The sequence below is a fragment of the Amphibalanus amphitrite genome, unplaced genomic scaffold (genome assembly GCF_019059575.1).
Source record: "Amphibalanus amphitrite isolate SeventyFive unplaced genomic scaffold, NRLGWU_Aamphi_draft 000197F_arrow, whole genome shotgun sequence".
Classification (NCBI taxonomy): domain Eukaryota; kingdom Metazoa; phylum Arthropoda; class Thecostraca; order Balanomorpha; family Balanidae; genus Amphibalanus; species Amphibalanus amphitrite.
Genome location: NW_024881692.1, coordinates 427690 through 448102, shown reverse-complemented (window position 1 = coordinate 448102; position 20413 = coordinate 427690). Strand labels below are relative to the sequence as shown.

General features: G+C 50.4%; 1 protein-coding gene across 2 annotated transcripts in view; it reads right to left on the bottom strand.

The window, feature by feature from the left end:
- LOC122384736 (cerebellar degeneration-related protein 2-like) overlaps positions 1-20413 on the bottom strand; it is a 94426-nt gene that overhangs the window by 40055 nt on the left and 33958 nt on the right. The window contains exon 2 of one of the 2 annotated variants that reach the window (XM_043372439.1): positions 6083-6776. In XM_043372439.1, the coding sequence (XP_043228374.1) occupies positions 6083-6245 (163 nt within the window). In that variant the 5' untranslated portion in view covers positions 6246-6776. Of the gene's footprint in view, positions 1-2540; positions 3014-6082; positions 6777-20413 lie in introns of those variants that run through there. The other variant, XM_043372441.1, reaches the window with a different exon arrangement.

Sequence of the window (20413 nt, the reverse complement as noted above, 5' to 3'; positions counted from 1 at the left end):
ACGAAAAAGATTAATTTGCAAATCAACAAAGTCTTAGAAATCATTTTAAGTTGGTGGGGCAGAACGCTTACTGGTCGGGCAAAATTCCAAGTTGTCAACTGTATAGGAAGCTCCGCCCCTGTCAATGCCGCTTAGTCCATCCGGATGTGGCTTAAATAAGATTACAAATGCGAGGACAAACTTTATAAAATCTCTCTCTCTCTCTCTCTCTCTCTCTCTCTCTCTCTCTCTCTCTCTCTCTCTCTCTCTCTCTCTCTCTCTCTCTCTCTCTCTCTCTCTCTCTCTCTCTCTCTCTCTCCCTCTCTCTCCCGCCCATTACGTGCTGTGAGTCCATCAACACGACGGAACAAACACTCAGCAGCAGCCAAGGACAGACCACCACCCATCAGCCGTCAGTTACCCATGGCTTAGGGCGGCGTGTTGCCGAGCATTTACATAAAGCTGGCCATGCTCTTAGTCTTCCCGTGTTGGTAGAGATGATGACTGACACGTGAACAAGGGAGGGTCGGAGATGTTCAGTTTCTGTGTTAATGGCAAGTAATGGCCAATTAGCGTCTCATTATTAGACATTTGGCTGAGGCCTGAAACACCAAGGTTCGGGTGAATAACAGAAAACAGTTTGGGCACATACAGTTAGGGCTGGGTAGAATGAAAAAGCGCCGCCGATTTGTTTACATACGCTGACGCACGGCAGCTAGTAAAACTGTCGTTAACACACATTTTGACAGGAAAGGATGATGAGGCTCATCCGTCATACCCTGACCGGCTAAGAGCCAAAGATATATTTACCATCGATCTTCTCAGGACACGATTCAATAGCACGTCAGCTGAGGGTGGAACTTGTTAGCGCCGCCACATTCTATGACACTATGTGGTGTGAATGACATGTCAGACGTGACAAAATGCGGTCACCACACACCACACGGCCGCTATTCAACCAGAAACGCTCACTCACAACGGCAAGGCCGTGCTGTACTAGTGTTGAGTGTGCTGTCTCCGTTCCAGAGTTACCACACAGTCTGGTGCATGGCGTCAAGGCTGAGAGTCTGCCACAAACGGGATAATACCACACGACACGTCGCAGCGGTGATGCAACTCGTCCCACCACGGCAGGGTAGGGTGAGATGTGAACCTTGCGTGGCTGGGTTAGGTGAGCGATCGGGTTCCATTACTCAGCATTCGGCTATAACGTAGCTGTCTACCGATTTATGAATAACCTACACTGCATGTGACATCGCATCATCTCATATCAGAGGGGTGATAAGCTGAACATGCTACGACGATGCGAGACGATGAGTCGCACCATGTGATATCAACATACTATCCATGTAAGATTGATAATAAGCCGGTTAGATATCACAGCTGCTCAAAACGATCAAAACTATTGTCTTGGATAAAATTCCGAAGGAAAAGGTATGGCAAGAATTAGGCAGATGTGATACGAAGATTATTAAGAAGGTATGGATTGATCATCCAATGATATAAATTGGGGATGGGCAATTAGCATGCTGACGGACACAAGACGCTCTTCATTATATTGTCATGCACCGCCTCATGAGGACTATTGCCTCATGAGTTATTTCCAGACGAAACAATAACCTCCAGATCATCCCAACCTTCCTACACAGCCCAGTATGTAGGTAGCTGGTTCGACCGGAAAGCAACTATGGTCTCATGGAAGCCCGAAGCCATATCGACCGAATGGGGTAGCATACCATCAACTGTTGCCGGCCTCGGCGCACCTGCAGGAAGCCCGTTTAATAACAGCACCAGAATACCACTGATCCAGTGCCAACTGCCGCCCGCCAACTGGTGCATATAAGATGCACTGCCGTGCCAAACAATCCTCAGTCTGTACAAGTAAAATGGAAAACTTATCGTCTAGGAGAAAACCAGTAGCATGGCGGAAGTTAAGAAGGTTTAAGGGTCGTTTATTCATTAATTGCCGCGATGTTTTGCATCGTTCAAGGAGCTTTCTAGCTGGGTGGTGTCCTCAACAAATGATTCAACTCTCATACATTATTCAGCTGCGGCTGCGGTTGCAGGCTCCCTGCCACGTTGTCTTTCGCAAACGTTGCCCGGAGTTACACGAAATGTAGAATTTCCATACCCGATAAGCACAGAGCTCCGACTGCATGCCATCTTGTCTACGTCATCCGCCTTTTTGGTACGCCGAGAGGATGTATAGTGATGAGTGATCTGACGGACCGCGCGGTCGCTCGGCATGGTTTATTCCTAGGCTCGGAGCTCAGACGGACCCGACTGGGGCGACAAGTGCAATCTACCTCAACTGGAAGCAAGCTACGTGCACTGGGGGGACTAACACAAGCTACCTGAACTGGGGCGACTAGTTATAGCTACCACGACTGAAACGACTAATGCAACTTGCAATCTGCATTGAATGGAAATCGCTCGGTAGGTATACGGCATCGCAGAAGAGGGCTCAGTACACTGCAGTGCACCCTCTACGGACAATCTTCGGCTCTGACAAACTCAGAGAATATCATGACAAGCGGACTGGCGACCGTGTGTCTACTCACCATGCATGACGCAGGTGCCCTGCTCGCAGAGGTGCACACAGCTGGGTTCCCCGGATCCCTCCGCCTCGGACACCATCCTCGTCCCACCAGGCAGCAGCCCTGGCTCGGTACCCACTACCGCGCTGGTTAAACCACCCGCCAGAGCCATGGTTAGAACACAGGTCCCAGCACAGTTCCCTCCGGTACACCACTCGCGCTGCGCCGGGCGGGCACAATGGCGTCAAATGTTGCACACACGTCCACCGCACACGTCCAGAAGTGGGACGGACACCGCCCGGGTGCGGTTTGCACCGACCTTGATAAACCAGCACAAAAACTGCACGCGCGTGCCGAAGCTGTGCGAACAGGTGCCCTTGACGGTGGAGCTCCGGGTGTACCCTCGCACGTGTCACCTCACTTTTGTCGGTACCGACGGCAGCGCCGGGACCGACGTGACGGTCACGTGCGTCGCGGCCCACCGAGGCGCGCCGACTGGCTGAACGCGGCCGGCGCGGCGGGGCGGGAGGCGGCGGGGGCGGCGGCCAGGGGTACCTACTTTCACTGGGGGTGAGCCGGCCGGCCCCGCCCGGCTCGGTTCAATGTCGCCGACCGTCCGCCGGCCTCATGGGAAGGTCACGAGTGGATCGATGATTGTCCAGCCGCCAAGAGCGGCACGCTCCCGGCGTTCAGTGGCCTCCAGCGGTCTGGGAACCGTGGAACACCTGGTCTCACGGCGAGACAACGGCACACAGCCACGGCCCTGGCTCACCTGCTCTGTTGGTGGAGGTCCGCGCTCAAAGCGCCACCTACGTTAGCGCACCTTAGCCGGCGGACCTACCGGTACCGCACACTAGCGCCACCGGCAGGTCTGTGTCTGACTCTACAGGAGATAGACATCGTGGTATTTCAGGTGCAAAGAACAGGTAACCGTAGGTCGGTCACAGGCACAGCGGGTAACCCCCACGGGTACTAGTAAACCTTTCTGGGTTTTTATGTGTTTTCAGTGGTAGGCATAACACGCAAAACTCGCCTTTAGGTCCCATGACCTGGTGCGAGTTTATCGACAGAAGAACGGAAGGACTGCAACTTATATGACGCTAGTGCGATGGAATTTTTATGACAGAACTGATTCGTTATATGGCTCATCAGCATTCAAGAATGTCTCTCTTACTGTTCCGGTGATATCCATTATCCAGTACTAGGTTTGCGTGAATGAGACAAGTACCACTATCATCCACTAGGTGGCAGCACAAGAACTCGGAGTGCTCCGAGGGCGGCGCTACTGTTCCATTCACACCCCGACCTGGCCTTCTCCACTCGACCTTCTCGAGTCTCAATTGATAACTACTTGATGGTTCAGCAGCTTAACCTTGGTATAGCGTGGCAAATAGACCAATCCCTCAGTCAAGAATGGGGTACATGATCCCCACAATGATAAGAACACCCCGTACCTCAGCCGACAGTTGGAAGAGCGCCCGCAGGCTGCATCGGACTTCCGATAGGTGATGGGAGGCAAAGCGTTATCAGCCCGATCCGCCTGTCGGGTTCCGAGCCTGCGAAACAGATCCACCTAATGTGGGTTCCAGTTGTCGATCCAGTAGCCTATTTTTTATATAAAAGGTACCTATTTGCAAGTATAACATCTTCATGCACTCCTAAAAAAACTTCTGAAGAAATATTGAAATAACAATGCAACACGAGTGGCTCAAAATTTGATACCACGCCGGTATTTAAACAACCCGTATCACTGATAAAATCAAACACTGTAACTGTCGTCTCAAGCCTTTGACACTCTCGGAGAAACCCGTCTCGTCGTTAGGTCGTGGCGCTTTCGTCACGGTGCGCCACGGTTCGTCTCAGCTCCGAGTCACGACGGAAGAGCCGCGTATCACGCGCCAGCAGTGTCACGCGCAGTCACAGAGAGCTAGCAGTGTGCCGGGTTCCGGCGCCGACCGCACGGGAGGGCGACTAAAAACTCGCGAGTGAGGCAGACCCGTGGGACAGATCGTGAGATGGCCACTGGGCTGTGGACAATGGCTACAGCTGTCAGCGACTTGTCTCAACATTGATTTCATTGCCCTGCCATCCAGTAAATGCCTGCTTAGTTTTCTTCTGGGTTCACACTTACGTTTTAATGACGTGCTGGTCAGAATATACCTATCTTATTCCTTCTTTATTACATTTTCCTCGTCAATAAACACCTATTGCAAAAATATTTAATAGATACATATGATACCTACATTATGCGTAGAGCCAGTCTATTATAGTATTGCAATTCAACAGTCACTGACCACATATACAGAAAAAGTTGTTTGGTATCTTCCCTTTACCCATTCTTGTCGATACGGCCAGTCGGCCGTCGGGCTTCCTTTTTGGCTTCCCACTGTCCCTTTCGCCCCCATCCGGCGACACGTAAGCCGTTCTGTTATTGCCTTCGCTTGTGCCTTTCGCTTCGCTTTCTGAGAAGCAAATTTGGTTTAGTTAACCGTGTAGAAGCCAACAATCTGATATCGCGCTTCATATAATTGTATTAATTCATATTTCATATCAGCGTCTGCGACTTCCAGTGATGTGTGGCCGTGATATGCTGCACAGTGTACGGTTGACACTGCAAACCAACCACTACCGTTTCACTTTCACCGCTCTATCGTCACCGGCGCATCAATCTAATGATGAGTCTAATACTGAGTGTAGTCCACAGTCCATCAGTCCATCACCCGTCTACAGGTCCACAGTCCACCGTCACTAGTCCAACATCCACCGTCCACCGTTCACCGTTTCATCGTCCACCGTTCTCGAGTCTATCGTCTATCGTCTATCGTCCATCATCCATCGTCCATCGTCCATCGTCCATCGTCCACAAATACATTATCCCATGGTCATCCACCGTCAGCACTCAGCAGACCTCAGAAGTCACCTCTCGTTTCTGAAATGACCTTCCTTGTGATGTGACCCAAAAGCATTGCTTCCCTCGACCCACACCACTCTACCCCAGCCCCCCTCCCCTCCCACCGACCCACCGACTATTGTTCCCAGCACGTTACCTTGGCGTGCCACAGAAAGAACGGGACACCTCATGGCGCCCCGACATTTGAATTGAATCGGTCTGAGACGTTGTCGCTTTGTGTGGGTCAGTATTCTGAGTCAGGTGGAACTGGAGACTGTGGAGACCGTTTGACACGCACGGGTTCCTTGACATGCAAATGCGAAAGAGTATAAAGTGATCCACATTTAACAACAACGCACGGGTAAAATAACGTGAATTTTATTTCCGTTGCAAGAGCTATAAAAAGCAATCTTGCCCTGACGAGTGTGTAATTCTTATTAATATGATCGATGGGCAGGCGCTGAATGTTGTAGGTAGCTGGGTAATCGCTAATGGATCATTGATAGCTTTCCATGGGACAAGTACCCGCTGTTTCAATTTTGCTAGCCTTCGTTTTGTGTGCGTCTTGACCCCGGCTCAAAACGTTGTGGGGGCTGCCGACTTTTGGGATAATGCATTACGTGTTGCATAAGTAGGCTGTGTTGTTGACTGTTGATGCAGTAGGTACGGTACTCACCGTTATCGTCCCAGGTGTAGCAGTTTTCATTCAGCATGGACCACTCGAGCGACAGCTGATCGTTGGTTGCCATGGATACGGTGCCATCGTGCCAGTCAGTCCACAGAGCCAGCAGCATGGCGTCCCCAGAGGAGGAGGTCGATGCAGGAGGAGAGGCCGACATCGGCCACTCGGACGGCCAGCTCTCAGCCAGTGTGACGTTTCTGATTCAAATTAACGATAAAACACTGCCTCTCAGAGTCAGATGAGGCCACCTCATGAAGCATGACACGATCACTGGGTTGGGTAGAGAATTTGTGAACAGTTATGTTGGAGGAAATAGACTCTTCAATGTTCTCCAACAGCACTTCTCACATGAAAGTCGTGTAAGGCCTTGCGGTCACCCAGAAGTTGAAGGCACTGCGTTGATGCAACGTCTTCATTCATGTTCAGTGTTCCTGATGTGTGACTTGGTCGACTTTAATAAATGCATAAATATGAAATAAATACAAAGAGAGAAACATTGAAGCAGTGAGACGTTCGTTCACCAAGGGACCATTCAAACCTCCTTAGTCCACGACTTTCTCAAACACACTTCGCCATCAAGCGCTGCTTTCGACTGCATGACAGTCATGTCCTTGATCGCCAACAGGAATGTTCCTCTGGCGGAGTCACAACTTTTGGTTGGTCGCTCGCCGCTCCTGCCACTGCACCGCTGAAACGAAAAGAGAAGGCAAAGTTAGTAAATAATGCACAGTTGCAGAGTGCACAGCGCACAATGCCCAACGGACCACCACAGCGGACAACACAGCAGTTCGCCAAAACAATGTTCAACAGCTGATGCACATGATAGTCGTCACGATAACATCAAAGTACAATACCACTTGCACGTGAGGTCAAAGACTCAACCACGCCAAAACAAGCCCATAGTGTCAGAGGTCACAAAACAAGTTCATTCCCGAGTTGACCCGAGCAGCCAAGTCATATAGCTGAAGCTGAAGCATGGGGCCGTGCACCAGAATACGGCACGTCCAAAGCCGTGGTTTTAAGGTGGCCCACAAAAGGTGTGGGGTGTGTGATGTGACCGCCTCCCGTTTCGGTGCTGGATCACGCCGTGAGCGGAAAGGCACGCCGCGTCGACAGACACGGGGCGGCACGAGAGGTTCCGACCACCCACAAACAGTGGCGACTGGCGCAACAAATGCTGAGATGGAAGGTAAGGAGAAAACGACAGAAGTGTTTCCATTTTTTAAAACAATTTTAGTCCTCCTTTTCAAGGAGCCACTTCGTATCGCGATGGCATTCCAAGCTGGCTGCCTCTAAGAATTCGCTCGGGTTAGTCCCCTGTGGCCTTTATCATTGTTTTCGTGAGCTGTCATATGAGTCTTATTGAACATCAAACATCTGTTGAGGCGATGTCATTTGTCAAAGATAAAGTGTGACCTCTTAGCTTGGAGCAGGTGGCGCCCATCTGATCCTCATTGGACATTCCGACATTCCACAGCCCCGCCCTGCCTCACTGGTTCCACCGAACGGTCATCACCAGTGCACTCACCTTCACCTGCTGGCCCGTTAGTGTCACGTGACCCATGCATCACCCGCCCGGTTCACCCACCGTCCGGTCACGTGACTGACCTTACGCGGTTTCTTCCGCGTTCCTCACCGGTCGGTGTGCCGCAAGGAGGCGTACTGGGTCCACCTCAAACCGTGCAGCAGCTGTCGCAGCCTTGGGTCATGCTCAGAATTCAGATCGTATGAGACTGCTATTGAAGCTCAGGAGCCTGTCTGTGGTGGGCTGAGCTTTCTCAGCTATTAGCAGATCGATGATGAATGGAACCGGTCGTACGACAGTGATCGAATGGAAGATGAACTTCAGAGCCCCGCGGGGCTCTCCGGCTCACCGCTCAATTCACTCAACATTCCTCTGCAGCATCCGACGCATGACCAGCAGCTTAGAGGACATTGTAGTACACTGTAAAAAAAAGTTTAGCATTTGGGGTACTAACGGCTGCTATTCGTAGCACCTTTTAGCGTCAAAAGAACCCTACGACGTATTTACAAAGAAGCATGGTGCTAATACTGTGCTAATGATAGCTAACATTCCCATCAAATATTATAAGTTTAGATCACCTATTCTACTGAGCTTAACGTCTACTTCTGCTAGTACCCAGTCCATCAGTGAGTGCTCTTTCAAGCTGGATTTCTAATTAGAACCATTTTAAGTGTTTTAGAAGTTGGTACTGCTGAATATGGTGCTTACGTTAGTATCACAATAGAACCGGACATGCTTACAGAGGAAACAAATTTGAAATTGGCGCCAAAGAAAGTAGCTAAGCCCTGCTTTACAAATCTCTGGGAGTCTTATCACCAGCCCTTTAGCACGTTTTGACGGCGCAGAGCGATATGCGCATGCGCGTGCCAGCTGTTTCCGGCCACGTGTTGCGCCATTTTAGTGGAGTCCGTTGGTCGTGGTGGGAGTGTGTGCACGTGCTCCGGTATATGAAGTGAAATGAAATGAACTGTGAAGTGAAGTGCTCCGGGCACATGCCACCGAGTGATAGCCATGGAATGATAGCTTAAATCAGCTATTATCGGTGGAATCCGTCGTGCGTGGCATGGGAGTGCGTGCCCCTGCTCCGGGAGGCAGTGAGGTGGAGGGAAGTGCAGTGCAGCAGTGCAGTGAAGTGAAGTGAAGTGCTCCGGGGCCGGGTGGTACATGAGCATTTGCCACCGACACATGCCACCGACACCGACGTTGATCGACTTTGCTGAGTCTGACACGTTGTATCTTTTGACATTATCTTATATTGTTTAAGTGCTTCATATTCCGACTTTGGCAAATCGCGCTTCTTGGTCTGAAGGAAAGTTGTGTTGTTTGCGAAAATAGCTCCCAACAGAAAAAAAAAATCTTGGAACTGATCCAGTTTTTTTTTTTTGCTCCAGGCATGGGGCCTGGTCAGTTCTTCCGTCGACTACCACTTACAATGGAGGACAACTACGACAACAACACGGGGTCTCCGGTTCCGTCTATCACTAAACGCCGTCTGGTCGTGGATGAGGTCGAACTTATGGCCATGAACGGAACGTCGGTTCAACGACCCCCCCCCCCCCGCCTCCCCCAGTCGATCTCGCGTTAATCGTCGGTCACTGCGAGTGTGCAGGTATATGAGCGACCTTTCGTTATTTTCCGTGCGTTTGTTTGTGTATATATTTACATTTGTTTTTCATGCAGATGATATGAAGTGTTAATAAATGTTCCATTATTATTTTTTAATTTTATAATGTGTTGGATGCTTGAAAGATGCACTTACACGGGAATATTGCAGAACAGGGGCGGATCCAGGAAAACTCCAAGGGGAGGGTCATGAATCGAAGTGGTGCCCCTACCTATACCCAAAATTAAAAACTCAACGGATTTCGTCCACTTCATTTTGGTGGTGCCCCCATTTTCAGTTTTTTTATTTTTATTTTTTATTTTTATTCAGTATCTTAACTCTTAGCCACAACCACATTTACCAATTGTAAGCAAGTATATATGAATGTGCTATGTGTATATGTATATGTTGTGGACGCTGAGTAGTGAGTACTTACCAGGAACGTTATCAGGTAAGCAAATCGTTGTCAGTCCGACGAACTTGACACTGGCGTCTAAAGGGCCTGTCCTTGACACTTCAGGCTTGTCAGGGGCACCAAAGTCCTTCCAGGGACACCACAAACCTGTCAGGGGCACCTATGGCCTTGTAGGGGCGCCACAGGCCCGCCAGGAAGCAGGGGCACCACAGGCCTAGCAAGGACACTACAGGCCTGTCAGGGGCACAACGGGCCTGTTGGGCCCATGAGCACCCCTAGGGGCAGGGGCACCACAGTCCTTCCAGGGACACCGCAGGCCTGTGAGGGGCACCAGCGGCCTAGCAGGGGCACCACTGGTCTATCAGGGGCACCACGAGCCTGTCATAGCCAGGCATCTCAGGCTTGTCAAGGCCCAGGGGCACCACAGGTCTGTGAGGGGCACCAGCGACCTAGCAGGGGCACCAGTCAACACAGGTCTGCCAGGGGCGCCACAGACCTGCCAGGGGCACCACAGGCCTGCCAGGGGCACCAGAGGGCTGCCAGGGGCACCACCGGCCTTGCAGGGGCACCTTAGGCCTGTCAGGGGCACCACGGGCCTGCCGAGGGGCACTTCAGACTTTTCAGGGGCACCAGTCCTCTCCGGGCGCAGGGGCACCAGAGGCCTGCCAGGGGCACCAGCGGCCTAGCAAGGGCACCAGAGGCCTGCCAGGGGCACCACAGGCCTAACAAGGGCATCACGGGCCTGTCAGGGGCACCTCAGGCTTGTCAGGGCCCAGGGACACCACAGTCCTTCCAAGGGCACCGCAAGCCTGTCAGGGGCACCAGAGGCCTGCCAGGGGCACCACAGGCCTAGCAAGGGCACCACTGGCCTGTCAGGGGCACCTCAGGCTTGTCAGGGCCCAGGGGCACCACAGTCCTTCCAGGGGCATTACAAGCCTGTCAGGGGCACCAGAGGCCTAGCAAGGGCACCACAGGCCTGCCATGGACACCACAGGTCTGCCAGGGGCACCACCGGCCTTGCAGGGGCGCCTGAGGCCTGTCAGGGGCACCACGTGCCTGCCGGGGACACTTCAGGCTTGTCAGGGGCGTTACAGTCCTGTCAGGGCCCAGGGGCACCAGGCCCGTGGTGTCCCTGCTAGGCCTGTGGTGCCCCTGGCGGTCCTGTGGTGCCCCTGTCAGGACTGTGATACCCCTGATAGGCCGGTGGTGCCCCTGGCAGATCTTTGGGCCCCGGGCCTCAAGGGGGGGGGCCATGACCCATGTGACCCCCCCCCCCTTGGATCCGCCCCTGTTGCAGAATGCAAAACACAATCATTGAGACTTGTAGTTATCACTTATCTAGGATATAACCTTTTTTGCACGTCTTTTCGGCCTTACACAATTTCCTTTTTGGTAATTGATTAGTCCTTTTTGCAGTAACTAGTGAAAGTATGTGCTGCTAAAGAAAGCAGTTTTTGCGAACTTTTCATGCAGCAGCTTTAACTAGTATAGATATTCTACTTTCAGCCCCAATGCTTTCGTTAGCATTATTCTACTTGTCGTGGGGTAACAATAGCGCTAAAACGGTTCATATGTGAGTACGGAAGGTACTAACTGCATGTTATTCTTAGCACCTTTTAAAGTTTAGCACCGCTAGGGTACTGAAAATTGGTCTAGCAGGTGTAGGGTACTACATTTAGTACACGGGTGCTAAACAAATATGGGTACTTATATTAGCACCTTGATACTAAACTAGATCTCAGTTAAGTACGAATAAAATGCTTAGCTTAGCACCGCTAGGGTACTGAAAATTAGTCAATTGAAAAGTACCTCTACGGTGCTAAACTTTTTTTTTACAGTGTAACGAGGTTTTAAAACCTGTGCCTGAGATGATTGTGTTGCGAACAGGAGAAATACATACCGCATGCGATCAAAATGACATTAGGGTGATAAAGGTATTTGAGGAAGGGTCATAGTACTTTATAGTAGGCCTTCGATCTTGGGTGTGTCCATCGATTACATCTAAAAGTGCTTTTGATTCTTTATGAAGGAATGAATGATAATTGATTATAGCATGGGGGAAAAGGTAGCTTGTCGACACTCTGAACGGAGCTCTGACGGCCAGCCCACTCTCAGAGCTACGACATTCAACTCCACTGTGAGCGGCCACTTCCGGTGTAGTCTGTCCCGACCGGAAACCAGAGCCTCCGGCGGTGTCAGGTGGCCACGGACCCCTCGGGTCAAAGCCTCTGGCGGTGTTAGGTGACCGAGACCCTGGTCGGAGAGCGCTTTCGACGCTAGTGACACAGAAGAGGTTGGGTGTCGACTGTCGACTGTTACTGTTCTCGCAGTGGGTATGTCGACATGGCGTGGCATTTTCATCACAGTGACAAAGCATGGCGAGAAAGTAACGAGGTGACAGTAAAAGGAACCGGGGAAGTGGATGGAAGGATGACACAATAAGGAAACGGAAAAAGGTTGCCAAAGAACCATTTAAACGGGATGCAAACTAAAAAGCAGCGAGCTGGGAATACGACGGCGCAGTGACTGAAAGTTATGAGAAATCGAGGATGAAATAAGCATTATGGTTATCAAGAAACAAACTGAATGGTGACTGAGATGATGAGATATGGGATATTCCCTGAAAACTTTCGCTTTCTGTCTTCAGTCTATCTATTAAGTTTGAGCAATAGTTACAGCTCACTAACATTATCAATCCGAAAACATATGTAGGTACCTACCTAGAGATAATAAATAAATTAGAGAGCTTTGCCAAACTTCGCATTGTCACGAAGACTTTTCGTTATAGAAGCTGCGTCACGTTTATGCTGCACCTTTACCGAAGCTTTTTTAAGTCGTTTTTACCTTCTTCTTAAGTTCCTTACACACTGCTATCATTCAGCAAACACTACCTACCAATTTACCTTTCCACTCCATCGATCTTTGTCCGTGCTAACAGGAGCTGCCACTCGAGAGCTCCACCCGCCGTGTAACCTGAGACATGGCCAAAGCAGCGCCCAGGCGAGTCAACATGACCACCGGCGCACCCATGCGAGTCAAGGTCCCGACGTGAGGCGCTGACCTCACCTGTCAATCCCCACCCCTCCCCTCCGACCGCTCCCCCCCCCCTCCCCTCCCGCCGGATCCGGCCACTCCGGGCGGGAGGCGGTGGGGGGGGGGGGGGGGACGGAGTTCGGACCAACCTTGGTCACTGCAGGCACGTGTGGAACGTGCAGGGCACCGAGTGACCCATTGCTACCGGGGAGGTCAGACGTGCCGGAGAGCGGTGTTTCCACTGTTCAGTAGCTGGAATAGACTCTCAAAAGAGGATCGACCGACAGACCAGCCATTCGACTGGGCTATTTCAGGTTACATTATAATAAAATGTGTAGCATTTGTTCGGCGTCATGCCAGTCAAGAGCAGCTGAGTTACAGATCACACTGGAGTTTAGTGGAGCTCAGTCAAGCATCTTCTCTCTTCCTCTATCTTCTCTGACGTCACCCCTCTTCTCTGGGTATCGCTCTCCCTCTTTCTTTCCCTCTCTTCCTTCCTCCATGCCTTCCAACCGATTAAAACAAGCGATAAAATTGTGTTATAACTTGCAACAGCCTTATTTCTCTTGCAAACCATCTGGCAGATTCAAGTCATCTTAGCAAGAGCTTTAACATGAGCTTCTGATTTACACGTATGTCGCCAATGGTTAACGTATGTAAGTACGACCCAAATGGTACACCAGCTCTCTCTCTCCGTGCACACGAGTGCGGACTAAGCCGTGTCAGGTGGTGCGCCGTGACCGCCGCGGCGCGCCACATTGGTCACAGTCGCGCCACGAGTGTCTATGACCAGCCAGGCGGCGCGACTGGGCATCAGTTCCGCGGGCTGACGGGAACGGCTGATAGAATGGAGAGGAACGGTCCCGTCCCGCGTCTAGTGAAGCGGGAGGGACGACACGATACCTTCCCAAGGCTGGTGGGACGAGAAGAACGGTTCATCCGTCGGGTTGGTGTGATGAGACGGAATGGTCCTGTATGACAGATTCAGCATGACATGCTAAAAAACTGATCACAAAAAACATGCCGGTAGAAAGACGAAGTAGATCAGGAATGAAGCGGCTTCGTTCATCCATAGATCACTGTATACCGACGATATATGTATATGTACGCATAATGCATTTACAGTACAGTATACAAATGTTTTTAGTCGCTTCATAATAAAAAAACATCAAATAGAACTAAATACAGGTGAATTGATACAGAGCCACACTGCCACATACTCGCTATCAGTTGGGGTGGGGCCGGGTGGAATACATAGGGTGGTCGGGTGTTGACATTTACCCGGTGTTGACAGTCTGGAGGGCATTGCCCGCCTCCCGCTGACTGCCCATTGCCGCAGCAGAAGCCGGCCATTACCTCTGATGGCTGCTGGAAGGGAGGGGGAGAGAGAGAGGGAGGGAAGAGGAGGGAGGAAGGGAGGGGACAGGCCATCGTACAGGTCCGGCCGAGCGTGACGGCACACCTGGCGGTCGGAGGGTCGGGCACGGGCTCCTCTCCCACCCTCCGTCCTTCCCTTTTCTCCCATTTTTATACCTAGATCCTCGGGCTACTGTCTGTTAACTCTTTAGAATATTTTACCGTTTTCTCCAACTCTTTATGTTCTCACACCTCCGAATCCCCTGTCACCCAAATCCCCTCCCGTTTCGCCAAATTCCTCCCAGTGCTCTCACAATTCCTTTGCCCATTGTCACCACTCACCACTGCATGGTGCTCACTAGAAAAACCTTAATAAGAAGGTGCAACTAGCAGTTAAAGATAATGAGCCGTCGATAACGTCTATCGACCTCTCTTGGGTCTCTGACCTTTCTCCAAAGTCTTAGTCCGCATAAAGGCAACTTGTCTTCCTTAAGATGGCGCTAAAGAGCTTATTAACGCCCCCTACACATTGACGTTTTACGCCAGCCTCGAACTATCGAAACTTGTAATTAAAGTCACATTCCTATGCAAAATTTGATCTCCGGTGCCATTCATTCGTCTAGGTAGCCTTCCGAAGCCGTCAATTACGCTAGAAGCCAAACAATCCACACAAAACGAAGCCTGGCGTCTATCGTTGACTCATTTGCTCACTGACGCAGAATGTTTGGCCTGTGTCGCCTCTGCTACTCCGCCCGCGCGGCCGCCAGGCAGATCGAGTCACGTGAGAAGCCGCCCTCGAGAAGCCCTTCAAAAGGCGAGAGTGGCCTCTGGTCGGGTGGTCGCGTGATCGCACGGGACACGAGATCCGCGGAGGGGATTTGTGGTTAGTGTTACCACCCTGGCATGAGAGGCGGTGGAGTCAAGTCACTTTTTGGCGTGGGGACGCGTAGGAACTAGGACTGTGCACTGTGCAGCGAGAGTGGCTATGTAGATAAAAAGGACAAGTTCGTTCACCTCTACCCTTATACCCCTACTAATCGACTTCTCGGATGGTGACAGCTTTCTATCGCGGGCCGAAGAAGCCATGTGACCTCGGCTGATGCCCCCAGTCTCCGGCGTCTCGGGTCGTCCTCGGGCGTCACTCCGAGGTCATTGATCTCCATTGTCTTCTTCCTGAGGCATCCCGTCAATGATATCCGTTCTGAGGATAGTCTCTCATGTCTGGTGGAGGCAGTGTAGCGAGGTGTGGTGCCTTCTTTACCGAAACAGTGCAGCCTGTGTCGGCAATGTCGTCAATGTGTCAGGGTTCATATACTGTCAGTTGTCAGAATCGTCGAAAGTCAAGCACTTCGGCCAGAGTTCCCTTCCAAACGCCGTCCTCCAACATTTTTCTGGTCAACAATGACAGAACATTTATGACAGAACTCACAGTGCGTAAATATAAGATAATTCACTTTTCCTGTGAACAATGATGAAAAAGAAGTTGACAGTCAGTAATACTGTCTAACTGACTGCGGCTCAGTTGCCTTTCAGTTTCAGCTGCGGTCGCCAGCTGGTTAACGTCAGAACCGGTCAGCACTGACCGTCACTGAGGCGTTACGTTCAGGTCAATTGACTCGGTTTCCAGTCCAACTATCCACGGTTCGCACCCCGGTACCACCAGAAAGCCTGGTTTGGCCTTCCCAAGACACTCGCCGAGAGTGAAAACGATAGCTGAACAGCCATTTAAAATGGCTTCTCGCGTCTCACGATGACCTACACCTTGTGATGTGTGGACCGCAGTGCAACTTTCCACATTGCACTTTCATTTAGTTGCATGGTGAGTCTCGTGAGAATGAGTGACTGAATCTGATAATAGCTTATTATTGGTGCGTTGCCTACATCACCAATGTAAAATAGGCCAAGTGATTTCAATTGACATAAGGCACTAGACCTTCATATCACTGGTAATAACTTTGCATAAGAAGAAATCGTACATTTATTTTCACCCAAAACACAAACTACATTCCATAGCATCACATCTTCTTCTTGTTACAACGAGCGCATTCCATCATTCGTTTTCACTTGGGACGCCCACCAAAAGCGGATAGCTGTGCGCATGGGAGCGGAGCGCTAACAAGAGCAGCAATCGTCAGAGAAAGCCAGAACACGTCTGATGGGAGCCGAATTCAACGAGAATGAGCGGCAGGAAATGGGGGACACCTGCTGCTGATGTGGGGAGTTCATACTGTGGGGCTTTTCCAGTTTTCTGGTGGGCTCGTAAACCCTAATGACGAAAAAGGAGCGTACAAAGATGCTGCAAATATAAAGCTAGACGTAGACAGCAGTGCACGAATCCACTAAATTATTCATTCCATGCTGTCATAACGAATAGACAGGGTCAGGGAAGCATATTAATTATTCTATGATCATGCTCCACATGCGCTGCGGTTATCGCTTAGCTTTGATAGCTCGGAATCGACGACCTCAGGCATGCTACATCTGCGTTACATCCACGAACAAAAGCTAGGAAAACAAACATAACGATTTCTTTTAGGCGCTATAATTCATTATCGAAAGGCCTGTTATCAAAAACAGACGGTTTATCTATTGCAAAAAAAAAAAAAACGGACGAAGCAGCATCGTTGTCGATGGTCTGTTCTTGGCCGGCGAAAACGTCTCGTTACATCACATCACGACATCTCCCATGTCACGAATCACGAAAACTCACGGAGCTTGTCCGAGAGTCACGGAGCGTCCAGACCATGGACCCAGACTGTGAAGTCATAACGACCGAAAGTAAAACCGGTCACGGTTGGTGACTAGAGCCATTACAGTGGCGACCATTACAGTGGCGCAGACAGCACATCCTTTGATGTGCTCAGCCATTCCACGGCTCGATGGCTACAACAAACGTTCGTAGTTTCAAGTAGACTCAGAACACCAACTGAGTGTGAAGAGGTTCAGTACCCCGAATGTTGACAGATTGACGAATTCAAGAGATATAGAAGGTCGATTGCCGATCTCAAATAGTTACATACCCACTACAGATATGCAGATGGATGTTCACCTATCCTATGTTTGGCAGCGTGTTTATATGAAGTTGAATATGAACAATTCAACTTGTTCAATATGAACAATTTGAAGAATTATCATTTATATAAGCAAACAATAGGCCGGTGCAGAGCAAAGCGAAGCAAAGACATCCTTATAGAGAGCAGAACCTGCGCAGTGCCCACAGTGCCTGCACTCTGCAGTGTCCAGTGACTCCGGATTACCAATCATGGCTGCTGCTACGAAGCAGACATCCTTGCAGTCTGTGCTACAGTAGCATGCACCATTCCTGCAGAGTTCGCCCAGAGTCACAGCGGCAGCTCGTGAGCGTCGTGAGCAGTCGGCTGTATCGGCTGGTCAGTAACGGGTCTCACACCGCGGAGGCACCGCGCGCCAGCCACCGTAGAGCGAGAGGTCAGCCGACCGCGGCGGCGCCTCCGGCTGGCCTGACGCGGCTACCGTGGTATGGCGGGTGTCGGTGAGGTCATCGCGGAGGCAGCAAGGCAAGGCTGTCAGAATGGTATTGTGAGTACGACGCGGTACATACGGTGGGTATGACGCGGGTGCGAAGATCACTGGAGTACGGCAGGTGAATACGATGGGAGCAGCGGGGATCCAAGGGTTAAGAGGCACCACGGTTGACAAGAAAAAACTCATGCCGTTGCAAGCATGCCACTGCAACCTTTGCAACCCACTGCAGGTTTTGATTACATCCTTTATTATTTTGTGTAAGGCTGATGAATGCGTACATCGATGAAGCAAACACAGTGATGGTGTTGATCCCATGACGTCATGAAAGTTACCAGCCGAGACTATTTCCATATATAGGTGAAGTGACGTGTAACCACAATATACGATAGGCTGTATACAAAGAGAAGGGTAGTGAAATCGGTCGATCCCACGTACCCTGACAAACCACAGTTCAATGTGGCGGAACCAACCCGGGCTCGCCGCTATTGTCAGGAGGATGCTGACGAAAAAGGGGGCACTGATGGGTGTGCTCGGCCACCCGGCAGAACCGACCTACTATAGCCGATTCTTAACGGGAGATGGAACACTCGCGATACTGAAGCGTCTAACTAACAATCAATCATTCAATCACTGAAGACGGTGTGCCCAGCCAGTCAGCTAGCCGACAAGCCGAGAGCCGACCGCTATGCCGCTAAACATACATAGGTATACAAGGCCACCAGCTAGCAATAACATAAATGGGCGGAACACGTTGGAGCTTCAGTAATCAGTACCAATAAGATGCAATGGCATAGGCGACGCAAGCCCTTGAAAGACAGTGTCAACGCTTGAAACGGTTCCCGATGCAATCTTCCCGAGACGGTCAACAGCGAATACACAACTGTATCTGTCAGAGTTCAGACGTCCTTCGTCCAATGTCAGCAGTATGCCATACAAATAAAGACTTTAAAAAACGGTTAAATGGGATCTAAGGTGGGAGAAGTTCATCAAACAGTTACTCCTACGCTCACTTCAGGCAGCAAAGGAAACAAGACCGTGAGACTTGCATGGGACCAGACTTTTACCCATTATAATCCATGGAGAGCGTCGAATTCCATTCCAATCGGTCAAAATCACGGTGCAGCGAAGCAAAATAAAAAGGCCGGGGTTCTGCAGTTGCCCCCGATAAGCTATTAAAATCTTAATCCGATATTGCTCCACGCCACTGGCTAACGATGGCCTAACTGTGCTCTAGCCAGCGCAGCCGATAAAACATTTGATATTGTACCATGCTCAGCAAAACCCTGCACCTACTAAGCTGCAAAGCCATCAGGGAAAGCAAAGCGCTGGTGGGCGCAATCACGCGTCTGAATCTGATATCGGTCCTGGTGCAGAAACGCTTGCAGAAAACTGTTTTACACAATGTGCATGCATGAGTAAGTATGTACTATCAGCGATGAAATGGTTTCGGCCTTGTATTCGACCTTGCATTGCTGAAGGTGACCTTAGAGAAGTCATTGTGCAGCCAGGGGGAGGATTCGTTTTTTATTTGTTGGGATAGGATTTAGGTGCTTTCTGTCTAGATAGACGGACCACTAAATTGCGGCTTGAGGATTGATATGAGGGTTTGGAGGACGGTGAACCTGGCCGGGAGATCGGAGGTTAAATTTACCCGAATATCGGAAATTCGGGGAGTCATTAGAGAGAAACAAAAATTGTATCGTCACTCTTATCTTTCATTGTGTTATCATCTCGTAGCTAGAAAGAAAAGAAAAGAACAAAACATATGGCCAGCACAGATGTAAACAAAAAAAGTCGCACTTGCTACCTGTCAAGTCCCTACCTCTGCTATATTTGGCCGCACTGCAGTAAATGATTGACAGCGTGGTTTCGGTGACGTCACAAGACTAAATTGGGCGTAGCGTGACGTTCTCGTACAACCCATGGGTGTGCTCGGCCACTGCGCAGTGCGCACTTACTATGTACTCGTAATGCGGCAGGCGCCTGCCGACTGCGTGTCCTTGTCGTCGCTCCTGGCGGCTTGGAAAACCGTGAGACTTCCGGTGAACACTTTTCTGGTCACTATCAGATCTTACCTCACGCAACTGGCTTAGGAGGATAGTGTACGTGCACTCCAATCACGGCAGTCGACATCTGAAATTGCGCCATGTTTGGCAAACGTTGTCCCCATGTGTAGGTAACCGCAAGACAGGTTGGTTGAATATAAACCAAAAGAGAGACGAGATATAGAGAAAGAGATAGAGAAAGAGATAGAGAGAGAGAGAGAGAGAGAGAGAGAGAAAGAGAAAGAGAAAGAGAAAGAGAAAGAGAGAGAAAGAGAGGGAGAGGGAGAGGTCAGAGGGAGAGGGAGGAAGGGAGGGAGGGAGGGAGGGAAGGGAAGAGAGAGAGAGAGAGAGAGAGAGAGAGAGAGAGAGAGAGAGAGAGAGAGAGAGAGAGAGAGAGAGAGAGAGAGAGAGAGAGAGAGAGAGAGATAGAGAGAGAGCGAGAGAGAGAGAGAGATAGAGAGAGAGAGAGAGAAAGAAAGAAAGAAAGAAAGAAAGAAAGAAAGAAAGAAAGAAAGAAAGAAAGAAAGAAAGAAAGAAAGAAAGAAAGAAAGAAAGAAAGAAAGAAAGAAAGAAAGAAAGAAAGAAAGAAAGAAAGAAAGAAAGAAAGAAAGAAAGAAAGAAAGAAAGAAAGAAAGAAAGAAAGAAAGAAAGAAAGAAAGAAAGAGGAGGAGAAGGGGCAAGACACGAACACACTGCACAGTGCACACACGTGTGTATACAGTAAGCAGCCTTCCCACCTGGCACCTCTCCGCTGTCGGCGGCACGCGCTACGCTCCGGTGATCGGTAGCGCGCGCGCTCGCCCACGCCGCGGCAAGTTCAAGGTCCGTGGGAGCAATTAGAGCC